General features: G+C 42.7%; 1 protein-coding gene across 2 annotated transcripts in view; it reads right to left on the reverse strand.

Annotated features, from left to right (window-relative positions):
• The window catches only part of FZD3 (frizzled class receptor 3), a gene marked incomplete at its 3' end in the record, with an annotated part of 28,826 nt that extends 9,814 nt beyond the window's left edge, over nucleotides 1-19,012 (reverse strand). The window contains exons 1-2 of one of the 2 annotated variants that reach the window (XM_082049708.1): nucleotides 18,885-19,012; nucleotides 15,747-16,035 (exon numbers count right to left, since the gene is read on the reverse strand). In XM_082049708.1, coding sequence (XP_081905834.1) covers nucleotides 15,747-16,035; nucleotides 18,885-19,000 — 405 coding nt within the window. In that variant the 5' untranslated portion in view covers nucleotides 19,001-19,012. Of the gene's footprint in view, nucleotides 1-15,746; nucleotides 16,765-18,815 lie in introns of both variants that reach the window. The other variant, XM_082049707.1, reaches the window with a different exon arrangement.
• Nucleotides 19,013-19,848: the final 836 nt, after the last annotated feature.

Consider the following 19,848-nt stretch of genomic DNA (forward strand, 5'->3'; position numbering starts at 1 on the left):
CTTTCCTCGGTGAAGAGGAAAAGACGTTCGTCTGAACGCGTTGCTTCCCTGCTGAAACTACCCAGTGGCAGGTGTTCAGAAAGGAGGTTAAGAACATCAATTTCAGCATTCCTCCGGGGAAAAACAAGGCTGCTTTGTAGGCACACTGTTAATTTAAGATGCTTATATAACTAATTTCTGAATATTTTCTCCTTCTGCCCCCGAACGATCAATCACAGTCGCTTTTTAGTGACAGAGACCAGTGGCCTCTTCCTACTAGAATGTATGAAATCGCAAATTAACGAGCTCGCTGCACACGTGGAGTGAAAGCACAAACACAGCACCTGTCCCCCTCCTCTGGGGCACAGTTCCACAATAACACTGATCATTTGATATCTCCCTCAGGATAAAAAGCAATGAAATTCAAATTAACCCGTCCTTTTGCTGAAAATGGGAGGAGTGGGGGAAAGACCAAAGGGAATCTGATCCAACAGTCTCGCTTTCATAACCATCACCGTCAACGCTTTGAGACTTAGAATATTATGCTCACACTGCTCATTTCCCAGTAAAATGTTGTAGCGTTTGTCACTGTAAAGCAAAATTATTTGTCCAGGTTATTCAAATCTTAGGACTTGCTTGTTTTACTCTTACCCAGCCAGCAGATCCATGTCACTGTTCTGGCTACAAGCTGAAGAATTGAGAAACTAAAAGCACCTGAAATAAAAAAGGTAACAGCTAAGCTGATTTAACTCTCATTTAAGAGCTCGTGACAAAGCCAATATATATTTAAGGAGCCTCAAGTAGCTCAAGTCTGTGTGAAACAGTCTCACCAGGATCAGGAGACTTCCCTGCATCCCAAAGAAATGACATTTTTCTGGTTGTAATTACCAAAAGCCACATGGCTCATGAGACATCCGGACTATTCCAGGCAGAATCAATAGGATCATTCAGAGCAGGGGAATCACGTGAGAACACGGATCCTCTTTGTTTCTTACTCCCAGTTGTAACTCTACTCAGCCGCAGGAGCATGAAAGCACCATGCTGTAGCTTTGCCCATTGGCTTACATTAAAATAATTAAATTGTTAGAACAATTACGGAAAAAAACCCCTAACTATGCTCCAGACTTACTTAATAACTACTGAGTTGCTGTAGAGTGGATATTAAAGCAAAGTGCTCAGCCTTGGCAAGACTTGGGCCAGTAACAGATAGCTCAGAAACCTAACCCAAGTGAAAAAGAAATAAATAAGACTCTGTAATAAAAGCTTATAAAATTACCATCTTAATGGGATACTGGCTGCTCTGGAGAAGCTTATTCACCACAGAAGTTTAGCACTAGCACTGCAGATCCATCTCACCATGTCGAACTCATCTACAATACATTCAAGAATTTAGTACATGTAAGTGCCTAAAAATACATTTTTACAAAAACTGCCTATACAGAATATTTTCAAATGCCATGAGTTGTATTTTAGAAGAGTTTCTCGAGTTTCCAGGTTCCAGTATGAGTTGGGGAACGACCTGTTGGAGAGCAGCGTAGGGGAAAGGGACCTGGGGGTCCTGGGGACAGCAGGGTGACCATGAGCCAGCACTGGGCCCTTGTGGCCAGGAAGCCAATGGTACCTGGGGTGGGTTAGAAGGGGGTGGTCAGTAGGTCAGAGAGGTTCTCCTGCCCCTCTACTCTGCCCTGGGGAGACCACACCTGGAATCTTGTGTCCAGTTGTGGCCCCTCAGTTCCAGCAGGACAGGGAACTGCTGGAGAGAGTCCAGCGCAGCCCCCAAGATGCTGAAGGGAGTGGAGCATCTCCCGTGGGAGGAAAGGCTGAGGGAGCTGGGGCTCTGGAGCTGGACAAGAGGACACTGAGGGGGGACTCATTCCTGGGGATCAATATGGAAAGGGGGAGTGTCAGGAGGATGGAGCCAGGCTCTTCTGGTGACAACCAGTGATAGGACAAGGGGTAATGGGTTCAAACTGGAACACAGGAGGTTCCACTTAAATTTGAGAAGGAACTTCTTCTCAGTGCGGGTGACAGAACACTGGCCCAGGCTGCCCAGGGAGGTTGTGGAGTCTCCTTCTGTGCAGACATTCCAACCCGCCTGGACACCTTCCTGTGTAACCTCATCTGGGTGTTCCTGCTCCATGGGGGGATTGCACTGGATGAACTTTCCAGGTCCCTTCCAGCCCCTGACATTCTGGGATTCTGTGATTCTCTGGAAAATAAACATAGGGGAAGTAAATATTTGGGACGGAAATGATTCTGTCCATAGAAGAGCAGCACTGGTTTCCACCAGAAGTCTGTGTTGTGCCAGGGGAACACACTGGATTCTAATAATCTCCTGGAAAAACAGCTTGAATAAAGAACATCCCAGCAGAGAGCGGCCTCTCACGAGGTAACGCTGCAGGGTTTTCCTCATCCATCTCCTTGACAGGATCCCAGATGACAACTAAAAAGCTCCTGATTCACGACTGGAGTCTAATGCCTCCAACACCTTTGCCCTGCAGTTAGTCCTGGCGATTGTCAAGAGGTTCAATGCTGACGGCTCTTGCGCTCATGGGATGGGAATGTAGAAGACAAGAGCTTTGGTATCTCACAGTCATCGTCGGACGGGTTGATTCTGCAGCTTCCGGAGACTAAATCTGGGAGAGCTGAATCTCAGTGACTCTCTCAGGCTGTCTGGTAATCTGTGGCTTTACCATGACACAGAAGACAGCGTTCAATCACAGCGACTAATTTTTTAATGGTTTGTAATTAGAGAGATTGCTCAAGCACCTGCCTTCTGTTTTACCATGATGAGGAACTGGTGTCGCGAGTCTCTTAGCACTAAACATGGGACAAGCAAGTCTACGTGAACATCCTACCCAGGAGACACTTGAACCTCTCTTTGCTTTTCCTGAGAACACGTAGGGGTGTCCTCTGGAGAGACATAAAAAGCAAACAAGCCCTCACCTGCCACACAGTTGTTTTCCCCAGCACAGCTTATCTTTCCTCTTGTCACTGGAATAAAAGACTCACATCACCATGCTTGAATGTATTACTCACTTTGGACCATTCAGATGAAAACGACAAAGTATTACTTCAAGTCAAGGAATGAGTCACCTGAAGGTGTTGAAAATGAACAACAAAACAAAACTGATCGACTACAATTTATCTTATTTAAATCCCAATGCTCACCAAAAAGAAAAAGGTCACGCAGTTGTCCTCACCCTCGTTGTGGAACCAGATGGTGTTACTGAAATATTTGTGCAAACAGGTTCGCAAGGGTCAATAAACTTACAGCTGACACCAAGTTTTATCAGCAAATGCTTCTTTATGGGCACCTGCAACACATTGCTTGATGTATCTCCCTTTCCCAGAAAGGAATTCCTGGCAAATCTGTCAAACTAGGGATACTGAAGGGTCGCTGCAGTAGGTTGCACTTGGAATATTTGTCCCATGGCCAAAGAGGTTGGCAGCTCCCCGTTGCCATTCAGAAACAAACAGCTTTTTTCTTCCCTTCAGATATTAGCACTTCATTGAGACTCTAACAGTGAAGTCAGGAAAAAAAAATAATGAATGAGAAAATCTGATTTCTGTCAACCCTGCTGCTAAAAATGTGCTTGGACTAAAATCTTCGCAGCCTTAATATCTGTTTTGGCAGTAGATAATTCTTTCATGAATGTATTCAGTTCTAACAAGACAAAATTTAGCAAGCTTACTACAATCCAGGTGTGGAGTATGTCTCCATTAATAAACTCCCACCACTTGAATGAAGACGCTTGGCATGAAGAACACAGAACAAAAGAAACATCCTCGGTCAAATCAAGTCTTCCACTGCTCCTGGTGATGGCACACGAGCCTGTTCGGTTATCCAGCTTTGTCCTGAAATCATCTAATTCTCTATTTTCCAACCCAAGTTTATTCATGGCCATGTTATCATTCTGCCGTTTGACTTTATCAGCTCTTTTTTAACGTCCTTTATGGATTCTTGCATCCTTTTGCAAGGCACCCTCCTCAACCAAAGGCAAGCGCTAACAGAACCTTGTTCTGCCGCCCTTTAATTAATTTTCACTTATTTTTTTCTTTATCCAGTCTTTTTTTCACCCAACGCAACGCAGCCTCTCAATGCCATACAGAAAAAACTAGTTGCACATGAGATTATGTTTGTTCCAAGAAGGGAAGGCGTAATTGCCACGCTGTGAAATCGCGGGAGCTGAAGTCATAAGAAACAAATCAGTGTGATTTTGTCAAGGCAAATAATGGCCAAAGCATAGCTTTATGCAAAAGTACACAACTTGGGGGAGAAGAAACAAACAGCTATTTTAGCAAACATAGTATTTATAAAATATTTCTTATCCTCCCCAGACAGAAATACTTATGTTCATTAGTCTAAAGGCCGCCTTTTTCAAGTTAGAGAGTGAATGGAGTAATGTTAAAGATCACTGTCATTATTTGATTAAAACAAAATCAGTTCAACTGAATCTGAAAAATAATTTGGTGTCAAGGCTGCCAGTCACTAGTGGTGTTCCCCAGGGGTCGGTGTTGGGTCCAGTCCTGTTTAACATCTTTATTGACGATTTAGATGAGGGGATTGAGACCGTCATCAGCAAATTTGCTGATGACACCAAGTTGGGAGGGAGTGTGGACCTGCTGGAAGGCAGGAGGGCTCTGCAGAGGGATCTGGATAGACTGGAAAAATGGGCTGATTCCAATGGGATGAAGTTCAACAAGGCCAAGTGCCGGGTCCTGCCCTTTGGCCACAACAACCCCCTGCAGCGCTCCAGGCTGGCACAGAGTGGCTGGAGAGCAGCCAGGCAGAAAGGGACCTGGGGGACTAATGGACAGGAAGCTCAACATGAGCCAACAGTGTGCCCAGGTGGCCAAGAAGGCCAATGGTGTCTTGTCCTGTATCCAAACCAGCGTGGTCAGCAGGACAAGGGCAGTGATCCTTCCCCTGTGCTCTGCATTGGGGAGGCCACACCTGGAGTATTGTGTTCAGTTCTGGGCCCCTCAGCTCAGGAAAGAGATTGAAGTGCTGGAGCGGGTCCAGAGAAGAGCAACAAGACTGGGGAAGGGACTTGAACACAAGCCCTATGGGGAGAGGCTGAGGGAGCTGGGCTTGTTTAGTCTGGAGAAGAGGAGGCTTAGAGCTGAGCTCAGCACTCTCTAGAACTACCTGAAGGGCAGTTCTAGCCAGGTGGGGATTGGGCTCTTCTCCCAGGCATCAGCAATAGGACAAGGGGGCATGGGCTTCAACTCTGCCAGGGGAAATTGAGGCTGGAGATGAGAAAGCAATTCTGTGCAGAGAGAGTGGTCAGGCATTGGAATGGCTGCCCAGGGAGGTGCTGGACTCACCGGCCCTGGAGGTTTTTCAACTGAGATTGGCCATGGCACTTAGTGCCCTGATCTAGTCAATGGACTGGAGTTGGACCAAGGGTTGGACTCGATGACCTCTGAGGTCTTTTCCAACCCAGTCAATTCTGTGGTTCTGTGATATCAATTGAGAAAACTTTACAGGGTAATGCTTAATACTCCAATGCTGTCAGGGTGACTGACCAGGTTGCCAAGGTGAACCAGCTCGTGAGTTTTGATATCGCTTATCAGTTTGGATATTCACCAGTTCATGATACTGCTCAGCACTTTGGTGTTCATATTCTGACTCTTTTGTGGCAATATTGAGAAATACTCACTGGTCTTAGGGTTTTGAGCGTAACGGATATTTTAACATAAGCCAGCATTAAAGATTATATATAATGACTTCAGAAGCTCTATTAATAAGAAAAAATGCATAAAGAAAACACAAGTAAATACATACCCATATTACTAAGAATATAAACTATTAATGGAAAAGGTAAATAATGCAGGTCTTTAGATAACTCAAATACAGTCTTTTTGGTATAAAAAGGTTATTATTTTTATTTTTTTAAGTATTTTTGTGTTCCTCAACTGAATTTTGAAGCTGCAGCTGATTCTTGAGTGGGCTCAGCTGATGTGGAAGAGATACTCTACTCTTTGGCTGCATTTACTTTGCTAGGAAACACAATAACTCTCTGTTAAGAAAAGAGAAGCTATAGAAGTATGATGCTGGAGAGCACTGTTTCACAGAATCACAGAATATCAGAATGGACTGGGTTGGAAAAGACCTCGGAGATCATCCAGTCCAACTCTTGGTCCAACTCCAGTCTGTTTACTAGACGTTGGCACTAAGTGCCATGGCCAATCTCAGTTGAAAAACCTCCAGGGCCGGTGAGTCCAGCACCTCCCTGGGCAGCCATTCCAATGCCTGACCACTCTCTCTGCACAGAATTGCTTTCTCATCTCCAGCCTCAATTTCCCCTGGCAGAGTTGAAGCCCATGGCCCCTTGTCCTATTGCTGATGCCTGGGAGAAGAGCCCAATCCCCACCTGGCTAGAACTGCCCTTCAGGTAGTTCTAGAGAGTGCTGAGCTCACCTCTAAGCCTCCTCTTCTCCAGACTAAACAAGCCCAGCTCCCTCAGCCTCTCCCCATAGGGCTTGTGTTCAAGTCCCTTCCCCAGTCTTGTTGCTCTTCTCTGGACCCGCTCCAGCACTTCAATCTCTTTCCTGAGCTGAGGGGCCCAGAACTGAACACAATACTCCAGGTGTGGCCTCCCCAATGCAGAGCACAGGGGAAGGATCACTGCCCTTGTCCTGCTGACCACGCTAGTTTTGTTCATATGAATGATGTAAACCAAAAACCAAACTTGAAATGCCCAAGTATTTGTTAAATTTTCATGCTACATAGCCCAGACATATGGAACATGTCTGAGAGATCCGGACCAGTCTTACAGGTGAACTTGAAATAGTTTATATATCTCATTACTAGGATATGGCTATCATTAGAATAGATCTATAATTTTTAAGTACAGTCTTTACTTAAGAATACTTATTTCAGGTCTAGAAACAAGTTATTTCAGTGCAGAGAATAACCATCTTTCTATATTTGTGTATTTACAGACTGTATTCTGAGCTGCTGGATGTTACAACACCAAGTAAATCTCTCAAACTACTCACCACAGGAGTTGGGTGCCCATGTTACACCCCATGGTGTTACAGATCCAGCAATTACAGCCGCAATTTCTTGAAAAGCCAAAGATTTCTGAAGAAAATCTGTTGTCAGGGGTGTAACTGTCAGAGTCGCTTAGTCCTGAGACCAATGATATTTAAATGTAAGTACCTTTCCAAGACTTGAGATTTAATAACTGGTCGAAAATAACAATGATACTCTGGAATAATTAGGAATAAAGGCACAGAAGTGCAGTATCTCTGCAATTTGTTGTATTATACCTTGTGTTTCTGTGCGGACAGGACGAGCCGTTCGATGGCCAAGGAAGAGCACAACAAAAGCCATCTTACTGAAATTTGCTCAGACACAGAATATTCGGACTTAGAAACATCAAAGTTCAGCATTTGCTGAATTACAGGCAATTTCCTTTCATTTATTAAAATGAAAAGGTAAAACTTTTTGGAGGTGACTGATTTCTTAACATATATATTGCAACATTCAGTTCTGACGGTTAAAAGTGAAAACCAGAGAAATCAGAGCTCCTAACTTAGGTTTTGTTGCCATTCTAATAGCAATTAAAAGAGTCAGTGGAAAAAAAGAGCTACCTTAATAATGAGAATGAAAGGCTGTTCCACATATACAGCATGCTGATTAAAAAGAGAATGGAACGAAATGGAGAACTCAAAAATAGCAAGATCTGACCTCCTTTGGCAAGTCACCCTCAGCAAAATAGTGAATAAAGAGATAAAAGCAAAAGGTGAGCGTGAGGAGTCAGACCTGGGTACAAGTGCAAATGGAACAGCTGAGAAATCAGCACCTCCCTTTGTCTCTAGCTCGGTCAATCCAATGAAAAAAACACAGCCAGAAATGAGTGACGTGAATTAATTGGTTGATTCCACTCAATATGTTAATTGACTGGAAATTGCATACGTGCCAAGGTGAGATAAGAGAATATAGCGCATCCTATGTAGGATTTATCAAAGTCCTGGATGCGCAAGGAGCCAGGACTGAAAAGGAGAATTCAGAGAAATCAACTTGAGTATATTCTTTTCCTTGAATATATTCTTTTTCCTAAGCATCTAAACCAGGAGACATTAATTGAATCACTGCTAGGAAGCAGTGTATTAATAATACTGGGATTAAGGTTTTTCTGAGCTGACATTACTTCTGCTTTGGAAAGAAGCCTAAGTCATAATTGAGAATTGCTCAGTCTTTTCTGAGTAAACACCAATATGGCAAATATGGTTTTATCTCAACCTCTTCTTTTTTCTAGGACATAATAATTATATTCAACAAGAAGCGATTCCTTAGGGCAGATTTAAGCAAATCCATTACCTCTTCTAAGAGGAATTCTAAACAATCACTAATGAAAAAGAGGAAGGAGGAGCAATGTAGATTCATAGACATCTCTAGATATATTCTCTTTATGCCTGTGCCACACACCAGCCGCACTAAGACCCTTCCCAACAAAGCCCCTTTTCTGTACCCAGCACGTTTCTGCAGACCCATTGTAACACAGATGGGAAAACAGCCGAGACGTTTTATATTTAAAAGGCAACACCGCCGATTAATGGAGAAAATGGCAAAAAATGGAAAACGCCATTTATTGTAGCCAATCAAAACGGGGAAACATCATCTCAACTTCACCAGCACCCCAAAAACGCAGACCCTACATCTCAAGAGTTTTTTCTTGCCGCTGTTTTCGGCGAGATGTTTGCAAGCCCCATCTTTTCTTCTCCCCGGTCCGCGCGTGCGATTGTTCTGAAGCGCTTGTGCGTGAAAAGAAAGGCCGTGTCAACAGGGGTTATGCTTCACCCGCAACGCGGCCATGGGAAAAGACAGTCGGCCGCAAGAGCGTCGCTTAAGCGCACGCGATGCAACTTTGTCACCCTAAAATTTAGAATTTCTACGGTAAATTCAAATGTCTGTCAAGGATTTTTTGGGGGATACAAATAGAGTTTACAAAGTAAAGTTTCTTCTTCAATTTAATTCTCTGTTTTAGGGGAACAGGGGGGAAATGAAGAGATGTAGCTACAAAACCTGAGCTGGAACTTACAGGAGCTCATCTCAGCGTCTCTTTTCCTTCTCCCCAGTTTTATTTAAAAGTAGGCGCTATGAGATATAATATTCCGCGGTGAAATGATATCAGAGGAGATGACTAAACACTCCTGGCTCCCAGCCGACCATTACTTTACCCCCATGGTCGCTTTTCGGTTGGCATCTGTTCATAAGAAAACTTCCCTGCGCTGAAATGGTTCCAAAGTCGGCGACGCGTGGTCTCCGCTCTCCGGAACGTTCCTGCGGGGTTTGTTCAGAATGTGAAAAAAGGACAACGCCACAAGAAGTGGGAATAAAACGCACTTGAAAATGGTACCTGGGCAACCTTTAAAAAGGATGCAAACCAAGCGATGCGATTTATAGTTGTTCGTGATCCAAATGGAGACTTCTATTGCAGTGTTAGAATCACGGAATCATCAATTTTGAGACATCTCAAATGACCTTGCAAACGTAAAGAGTAAAAAAATAAATAATAGCTGTGATTAAATCCCCAAGTACATTTATGAAAATGGAAAACAAGAAAGCTGACAAATTTTTGAGCCAAAATCATCAGCGGGTAACAGATTAATCCTCGCATTAAAATCCATTTCTCCAACGTTAACTGTCAAATGACGCCTTAAAATAATCTGTATGCGGTGTAATGTTAATATGCGTAATATGCGGTCTTAAATATTAAGAGAAATCTATTAGCAAGATTCTACTTTGTTTTCCTTTGTGCCTGTACTAGCTACATTTAACTGCCACTGACAGACAAGAGATACCATTATATTAACAAGACATTCTTCCCATTTACGCGTTTGGTCTCTTAGGTAACCACAATTCATCCTCTCTTCTCTCTCCGACACCAGCACCGCACAGAAGTGAGTGGGTGAGAACTCCCATCTCCAGCAAAAACCCGTCTGGATTTATTCCACAGCAAAACTGGGGCCTCGTACTGAATGAAACACATAGAGCAGGGAGGAAAACAAAGTTGGCTGATGGAAATGATATTGTTGCTGATGGAAATGATATTCGGTATTACATCATCTCATGGCATCGCTCTTCATAATTCAGTCTTTAAAAACACCAAGGCGGGTTTGATTTTTGTTTTAAAGTGAAGATCAGAAGAAAAGTAGGAGCGATATAAAGAGATAAGCATGGTGAATGCTTCAAGAACTCACCGTTGGTTAAAATTACATTTGCAAATATAGTTACGTTGGGCTCATTGTTCTTGCAGGAAAAGTCTTCTCCATCAGTAGTTGAAACATGGGTTTTGATGCTTAGCAAAGCAAAATTACCTGTGTATAGGATTCCCAAATTCAGGCCTGTGTCCTTCTAGGTCTTAGGCGCTTATTTATGTATTTTCTTCAAAAATTGAGCAAAAATCATGTTACCAAGTTTTCTTTCTGGTCTTTTTTTATTCAAATCAAGATGTGCCAGGATCTGAAATGTATTTAAAAGGTGCTGAGGCACATCCTGACTTTTGAAGGGGAGAGATTGTAAAAAAACCATCCAAACCCAACCTCTCCTCATCCTTTCCCATGAAAAAATTCCCCAGAATTTTGCATTAAAAAATCCTGACATAAATATATGCAATACGAGCAAATGTGACCTCTTCAAACAGACAATCAATTAAGCCAGGATTCATTGGAATGAATTTTTCTAGTTAAAAATGCCATTTTTCTGCTTCAGCTAGAAAAGGAGGCCGGGATGCCCCGCTCAGATGGAGACATCAGAAATGAGATAAATGGATGTTGTTCTCAGTAGCCGCTCTTGATTTTCACATTGTTTTCATTCTAATATATGGCCATTATTTCCTCTCTGAAATTCCTCTGGTCGAGCCCCAAAGCTAAAGAAATAGATGATATAGGGGTGTAGACACCTAAATTGAGTTCCTAGTGAAAAATAGAAGAGTTTCCAATACAAAATTCATTCTAAACTCACCCTGTTATTAAGCTTTCCTCACCAAGAGGAAATAAAATGTGTTATCCAAATCTGCTTCTATTCCTCTAAATAATATCGAAAAGATAAGCGGGGAGCAGCACCTCCACTCTTTGCAAGTTAGCACTAAGGTCTTTTAATGCGGTGAAACCATGATGAATATCAGATGGCAAGCAAAGATAATCGCACTGCTGAGATCATTTCTCAAGGACTCCCACTAGGGCAGCAAATGCCTTTGAAATGGTTTATTTTTCTTTTTTCTTTTCCTCTTTAATATCTAAATGAGATGTTTCTCCCATCAGTGCCCAGCCTAGGCCTGAGGCACCTGTGGAAACGGTGGAGGGTCTATTTACATTTGGATTTATGAGAAATGAATCTGAACTCGGAAGCTTCTTTACTTTGCAGCAAATCTGATGTTGTGGTTCAGCCCTATAAACCTTCTCAGGCCCAAACTACCTCACACAGCTCAATTATGGGATTCAAAAAAGAGGTAAAGGCTTTAATTCCATGTTCTGTCGTTCCGAGAAAGCAGTTGTATTTCCTTATCTTGGGAAGACGACAATTATAATTTTCTTCCACCTTTGGATTTTGTGGCTTGACGTAGCCCATTCCTTCTCTCTGGGCTAGAAAGGCCATATCAACGATTAGAATTCCTACTTTTCATAAGAGAAACACACATTATAACCAATTTTGCAGAGTTTGCTGAGTCCTCTCTTTCCCTTTGTACCCAAATTCATCCCAGTTTTGAGACATCTTTTCATAGACTGGGGCAGGTCACCATGTCCCAGTTTGTAACCTCCAAAAGGAACAAAACCGACTCTCTCCTTGTAAAGAACAAATCACTGCGGTGCCTGGAGGACGAGAATACGTAACAGCAGCTAAATGCACTTCAAACATCTGTTTTTTTCCCTTCTACCCTACTTTTTACCTTACATTAGACATGTCCAAGGTTAGATGTCCAACAGAAAGAAACTTCTCGCTTCTACGGCAACAGGAATTGAAAACCCGACTGGATGTGGTCCTGGGCTGACCCTGCTTGAGCTGGGGGGTTGGAACAGATAATTTCCAGAGGTCCTTTCAACCTGAGCCATTCTGGGCTTCTGCAAAGCGACCGGCCAAAATCTGCTTCATCCAATGAGTTGCTGTAGCGCGACGTGCTCCATCAACATACAGGGCAGAAATTGCACAATAAGCAAGAGACAAACTTGGAGAGCCAAGCACTGTGGATTAAAAAGCCAAGCCAGTATCTAGAATTTGTTAATAATGATAAAATTATCAAAGAGATGATGAGGATGACGGCCACACTGAACAGCACCAGGAGCATGGTGAATCTTATTGCCCCAAATGCTCATCCTTGAGTCCAACATAACAAAAATCCAACTCTCTGCTCCAAAGCTCTGTCCTCTGAACAATATCATTGTGGTAGAACCACCCAGTTACAAACAGAAACACGAAAAGGAGCAGAAAAGGAGGTATTATATTTTTAACTATAGCTAAAGAGATTGCTAGGTGACTACTCCCTTCATTTCTGCATTTTACCTTGATGTAAAATGGCACTATATGCTCTTAAAAATATCATATACGAGATAAAAGTCTGACCTGAAGAACACGGAATGCAGCGCCGCTAAAATGGGAATGTGGGCTACCACATTCTGGTATAATGGGAGTACTCAGTTCTATAGCTACTGAAAATCAAGTTTATTTTCCCTGCATGAACTCTTCTTGCACGAAACCATTTATTGAGGCCAAGCACCAACTCCTTTTTTTAAGGCAATGAGTGAGAAGTGGGATCCTAACAGAAAATTCAGCTCTTCCTTTGAGTATTACTGTGCTGAAAGTCCATTATAAAGATGCTTTTTCCCCCTCCAGTAAAAGAATGAATGTCCCAGCCTTGGTGGGAATGGAGATGGATGGTTAAGGCATTTTTAGGTTGCTGTGAGCAGTATTTCACAGAGAAATAATACATCAAAAACCATCAAAATAATTATTTGTGATAACACCTTGGTCAATTTGCCGTTATTCACGCTGAAAGAAGGATGCTCTAATATAGCAACCTTGATATTTCTAACGAAATTAAGAGATTTATCCAGGCTGATAGAAAACGTAAATCCCCCCGCCACGTGTTTAAGTTGACATCCACAAAAACAATGCATTTCCCCTATAATGGGAACGAAACTGAGTTTCTTAATGTGAGGTACATTGTCTATACCATAAATAAACCTCACCTCTCAATGTAGTAGTTTTTTCCTCACGAAAGGAGACTTGAGGAAACAATATTGACCCAAGTTTGAGGGCTCAGCTCAGAGCCCAGCTGAGCCCTTGCTGCCTGTTTTGCCTCCCGGTGCTGCCCAGGAACAATTAAAGCCGCTGCCTGAAGCACATGTACCCGCGATGCTGCAAAAATCAAGGACGGGGACGTGTTCATGGGCAGAGAGCTGCTCCCGGCTTCTACAAACCCTGCTCCTGCTTGGTCTCTCCCAGAAACTTGGACCCCGGTATCCCTCGGGAATATTGGGATATTGATTGCCTGTCTTTGTGAGAATAATCAAGTTTTGATTTCCCAAGGAAAGCAACAGATCTGACAAATAACCAGAATCATACGTAGCCTGCTCAACCCAAGAAAACATCCACGTAGCCAAAAATCAAGATGGATGCGTAAAGATATCTTGTTGCTTCCTCCATTTGCGGAGCATTTAGCCCTTTAGGTAAAGAAATGTGATGATTATTTTTAATTTGACCGGTTTAGCAGCAGCCAGGAGAATCTGCAGCAAATGACTGACCCTATGGTACCTCCTGCATGAAGCAGCTGCATCCCCCAACTCCCCCATCAGCGGTTTTCCAGAACGAGTTCCTGTGGCATCGGCCTCTGATGGCAAAGATGATGTAACGGTTGAGCAGACTAATGAATTTTTAACCTCAGATTTGCTGGTGTTAGAAGAAAAGTGCGGCTACGCAAGCAGCAAATTCTAACTATGGCAACGCTGTCTAAGGTTTGCACGTAAACCCCACGTCCGCTGTGGAATCGACTACAGCTCTCAATTTGGGACAGTTTAGTATCAAATATCCAAATATTTGAAGTTAAATTATGTCAAGGCTTAGAAAAAATACAGTCTTATTTTGCAAGTGATACTCTCTGCAACGCTTTAAGTTTCCCCTAATTTAATAACAAATTTTACTAGCATGATCTAAGGATAAAATTATTTTTCCCCACAGCTTTGGAAATCTGTTTCAATTATAAGTCTGGGCAGTTTAATTAGGGAAACATGTTTAGTTTAAGAAAAAAAACTGGATGGGTTAGAAGAAAAACCCTTCTAATGCTCCCTAGGGTCTCTGGGTCCTTCAACCCAATTTGACATGAATGAAACCATTATTGTTCTTTTGACTCCCGCTGAGCCATTATGGCAACGGTTTTCCAGAGATTTGAGTGGCATTTTACTACATGTTTTCATTATTCTACTAGCCAGGATTTAGGTCCTTTGACATCAGAAGATTTCAACTTTAAAACATTTTTTGTTCAACACATCCTTTTAATTTTGGAGATTATTATACACAGTTCAGATTGGCATACGGTGGGTATTTGCAATTAATTGAGAGAAAACCGCATGTCCCTCATTTTCTCTCTTTTTAAGCATCAATCAGTTTAATGTATCAAAACCTGCAGCGATGAGGACTCAATCAAGCAAATTAAACTGAACACACCCACTGACAGATATTTCCTGCGATAAAAACACTCACACGTTGGATGGGAGGGAAGAGTCACACCCTAATAAAATCGAACAGAGACAACAATAAAAAGAGTTAAAAGGCAATAAAAGGATCATTATCGAGCTATAGAGACTAAGCCAAACCTTTAAGCGATATGTTGTTGCACTAAAATGTGAGCTTTGATGATCCAGCTGGTGTTTTAACTGCTTTAGAGCCAAAATACTAACTTGTTTTTATACCCCTGTGTGTGCAGCTATATAATAGATGCTCGCTGGACAACCTGCTTGAAATAAAGTAGCTTTCAAATAAGTTGTAGAAAATATCTATGCAATATCATTCCAAAAAGCAATTTGCCGCTTTGGCTCAAAAAGCAAAGCAGGCTTCAAGTAATTAATAGTTTTAATACTTTCTTTGCGACCGCATAACACTGCAGTGAACAGGGGGCAGGTTGATATCTGGTGCGCTTAGAGGCTTCTGTCCTGGGATAACTCAATTAAACAAATGAGCAGGTAAGCGTAACTTCCCTGAAATAACAGAACTGATGAGCTGTAAGCTCTGTTTTTCTTCAGAAGACACTTCAACTAAGATTTATAGAGATGTTTCTGACACTTGCATAGACTGCACTAAAAGGAGCACGGAAGCTCTAGGCCAATCAAGGCCATAAAACTGTTACAGACGAACAACAAAAACGAGAAAAAGCAGCAATCAGGCTGATGACAGCTCAGTGTAAATGCCAAAATTCCATCAGAGCAAACCTTCTAACGTATCTGCAATGAACAAAATTAAACTCATCAACTCCTGTTCTTGAAGCTGGTTTAAAATAGCATCTTTATACCCTGTATAGGTCCCACACAGCCCAGAATCTCCACAAAAACACACCAAGCAGCTGAGGCAAGTCCCCAGTTTTCCAATAATACCTAGTGTTCCAGAAGGCCTAAAGCGTTATCCAAGTAATTTCAGTACAGCAAGAACCTTCCCTTGTAGGAACAGCAGTATTTTCAGTTTGGGATGACACGTAAATCTTAACATATCCCCTCATTCCCCATTTTCAGCACTCCCGAATAGGTCACGTTGGCTTCCTCACCTGATAGGGACACGGGATGTGATATTCTCTGCAGCGTTCTTGAATCCACGTCGTCTCCCACACGCCGCGATAAGCCTGCTCATAGAAATAGCAGCCAATTACAACCAACAGTGGCACGAGGTACAGAACACTGAACACGCCAATCCGGATCATGAACTTCACCAGTTTGTCCTGGTTCTCTTTTTCTAACGGGATTTCAATGCGGACCCGATTGAGAGAGATAATGCCAGCTAGCAGGAGGGAAACTCCGACAACAACGTACAGGCAGAGAGGTGCGAGGACAAAGTATCTCAACGCATCCACATCATAGAGGCCGACAAAACATACGCCGCTAATATTGTCACCTTCGATTTTATTCATGGCTAAGAGGATGATGGTGAGAGTTCCCGGAATGCCCCAGGCGCTGGCGTGGAAGAGCAACGCTTTCTTCTCGATGGCTTCGCTGCCCCATTTCGGCACCGCCGCCAGGAACCAGGTGATGGTGAGAATGACCCACCAGACGCTGCCGGCCATGGTGAAGAAATAGAGCACCATGAAGAGCATGGTGCAGGCTTTGTTGTGAGAGCCCTGGGTCACCGTGGACGCCTTGTACTGGGCAGGGCTGGAGGCGTTACACGCTACTCTGTCTTCGAGCAGGAAGCCGATGAAGAAAATTAACGACACCATCATGTAGCAGACGGCGTAAAATATGATGGGTCTTTCCGGATAGCGAAATCTCGTGACGTCGATCAGAAAAGTTAAAAAGGTGAACAAGGTAGCGGAAAGGCAGACGATGGAGATGACGCCGATGAAGTAACGAGCGAAGGAGAGCTCTTCACGCCGAAAGTACATGTTTGGGCAAGGAGGGGAACAGTCCCGTACCCTCAGGAAAGAGTAACCCAGATCAGGGTCTATTTTCAACTCCCGAGGACACCAAAAACCATAATCCCTCTGTACAGCCATTGGGGCCTCTTCTGTGGGCTCCCCAGCTAAATTGAGGTCGACGAGGCGAGGATACGGCTCATCACAATCTGGGAATCTAAAAAGGAAGAAAAGAGTTATTTACGAGAAATATACACATACTTGGCAAAGATTAGTAACCTTAGTTACACGTCTGACTTTAGGCACACTAACTGGAGGGAAAACAAAGGCAATCCAAATAATGGGTAATCCATGAAATACTACACTATGTTTAAACAAACTCTAGAACTCATTGTTCTATTATGCGGTGGATGTTGAAACTATGAAATCCGTTTAAAAATAAACCACAGAAATAAATGGACCAAAGACCCATTAGGGCTTTAAACATAAAGGGGAGGAGGATACAAAATCCATCTCAGGAGGTCTATAAATTCAGGCTTACTGCAAACTGAGACTATACGCCCAAGGAAGCATGATTCTATAGAACATTTTAAAACCTTTCCCTAAGCAACTGTACCAGCCGCTATCAGACAGGATGGTGAGCTAGTTAGACCAAAAATTCAAGTGAGCATTAATAAATTGAAATCATGCTGAAGACATTTCTGTAATGAAGTCCTCTGCCACAGTCCGTGTTCTGGCACAACGGCACTAACACAGCACCAGCAAACTTCCCTTGTTTTTAAGCTTTGGTTTTGAAATTTCACTGCCTGGGTCTTACTGAGGAGATGGAGAGACCTAAAGGGCCCAGGCACCTGTGTGGAGTATGGAGTTAGAGCGAGTTCTGAGCCACATTATCAGGACCTCGAAGCATCCTCTGACTTTTTCTTTTGCTAAAACTTTTAATTATTTTTCATCCTCTCCGACTGTCCGGGTTTTGTTAAAAACAAGTTTCTCTTTTAGTGATTTTGCCTGTCAGCTAAAGCCTTCATATTAGCTGCATTTTCCTGGAGAACCAGACACATGTTTTGGTAAACCTAGCAATGGAATGCAAACTTATTGATAAGCATGGATGGACATCTCGCGAGAGGGGCAACGAGAAACCGGTGACCAAGAAACTGACCAACGGTGTATAACATCCCATTCACGTGAATACTTCATATAAAACTGGGAGATCACGAGGATCTCGGGCCTTTGCCTTTTCCCTTCTGCTTATGGCCGACATTAGGAGAGGACCTTGCTAGTCGTCCCTGCGAACTGAGGCCAGTGACAGACTGAATCCAGCTCCGGTTGGCTGCAGAGTCCAGTCCAGGACTTTGGTTGTCGGCTCTGCAGTTGCTGAGACTTTCAAGATTGGTTTTGTATATTTTGTATTATTTTCTCTATTCTTATTAGTAGCATTAGTAAAACATTGTTAATTTTTCCAACTCTCTTCTCTCTGTCCTTCTTTCCCTCCTTATCACCTGTCCTGAGTGGGAAAAGGGGAGAGGGAGCGGCAAGAAAAGGGGAAAGTGGGGGGAAGAGGAGGTTAACAATACATCTGCCAGGGTTTTATTGTCACCCTGCAATCTTAACCCTCGACACCGATCCAACTGTAAGAGACGCTATTTCCTCCTGTATTTTAGCAGCTGTTGGAGTCATTTATGAAAGAAAAAATAAAGCATAAAGATATTGTTTGCAATGTAATGTATATTCTGTTTCAAAAATCACGGAATATTTTTCTGTTATTTGTGTAATGTAAAGCTGCAAACTGTTTGCACACAAGCTCAACAAGAGGTGGATGCTCTGAAAATAGAGCTTTGAGATTTCATACACCCATCAAAATCAGACAGCTCCCCTTTCAGAAGAGACCATGAATCTCTAGCATATGTAATTTTGCCTCTCAGAGAAATGTATAGCAGTATCGCCTATTAAACTTTGGTATAGCAGACAAAACCAGCTCAGTATAATTGACAAAGGAGAAAAAAAGAGATGGGTATATTCATTCATTTAAGAATATGCGTGTGCAGAAATTGCCCATAGAAATTTTCAACTTACCTCTTGGGCAGACGATAGAAATATGACCTGTTTCCATGCCAGGAAACAGGCTGTAAAACACGTGGAAGGGAAAATAAGGGCACTCAGAATGGAACAGATTTAAAATAGCTGTTTCAGAATATAAAGCGTCCAAGATCATAGTAAAATTTTAACCTGGGATTTTGAAAAATAAAAAAAACCAATAGATTTTCTCACCTTGTGCACTCCATATCCTCGGGCCAAGAGACCCCAAACATCTCCATGAGCTTGGAGCACTCGCTGAACGCTCTCTGGCAGAGCCGGCGACACGGGAGCGTGACCCGGCCGTACTCCATGCACACCGGGGCATAGAGGGCGCACAGGAACGGGCGGAAATCACGGGAGCATTCCAGATTCACCATGGGATGGAAGGGCTGGAAAAGAAAAAGAACTCAATAAGTACAAACAGCAATTTGGTAGAACACTTCAGCGTGAAGCTGTAATTTGTCTCATGAGGCGTTAGGGCTTTGACAACCGTAACCATGACCTTCTTTTTCTGAATGTTGTTGGCAAAATTGCTCATGGTAACACAGCACTTAAATATTTTAGGAAGACAGGCAGTGAGGAAGCCTGAGGACAATGACAAAGATTCACATGGGACACTTATGTACTCAATTTGCATTAAAATCAACGGCAATCAGACAGCTAAACACCTCTGAGGATTCAGGCTTAACTTCACACTCTCCAATAAGTCACATAAACTCAACTCCTTTTCGTGCTTGTGTGACTGCCAGACACATCACGAATCTCCAGCTGCTTATTTGGTAGAATATGAAATCTTGCATTCAGTTGATGAGATTACAATCTGAGGAATGTCAGATAACGCAAGATTCCTTGACAATATAGAAATACAGCAGACCATGATCTTTCAAATATTATTTTCAGATCACAGCATAATAATTGTAAATAATCTATTCCTTGAGTTTCTTCAGCAGGGCAGCGTTCTCCCTTTATTCTACAAAATGCAAACACGGGATATTTTCCATTGCGTTCTTCCCACAGTGTCTTGTCCAACAGTAACAGTAACAACACTCCTTGGAAGCACCGAAAGAAAATCGATCACAATTAGCCAATATACAGCTGTTCTCAAATATTTCTAAAGACGAAAAAGAAGGGAAAAAGTAGGACAGGGATTTATGTCTTAATAAAAACTGGTGCGCGTGGATAATCTTCTTACGACCCCGTGTGGGTTCTCTTTAAAACTCCCTAA

Source organism: Streptopelia decaocto (assembly GCF_964273445.1).
Source record: "Streptopelia decaocto genome assembly, chromosome: 3".
NCBI classification, from domain to species: Eukaryota; Metazoa; Chordata; class Aves; order Columbiformes; family Columbidae; genus Streptopelia; species Streptopelia decaocto.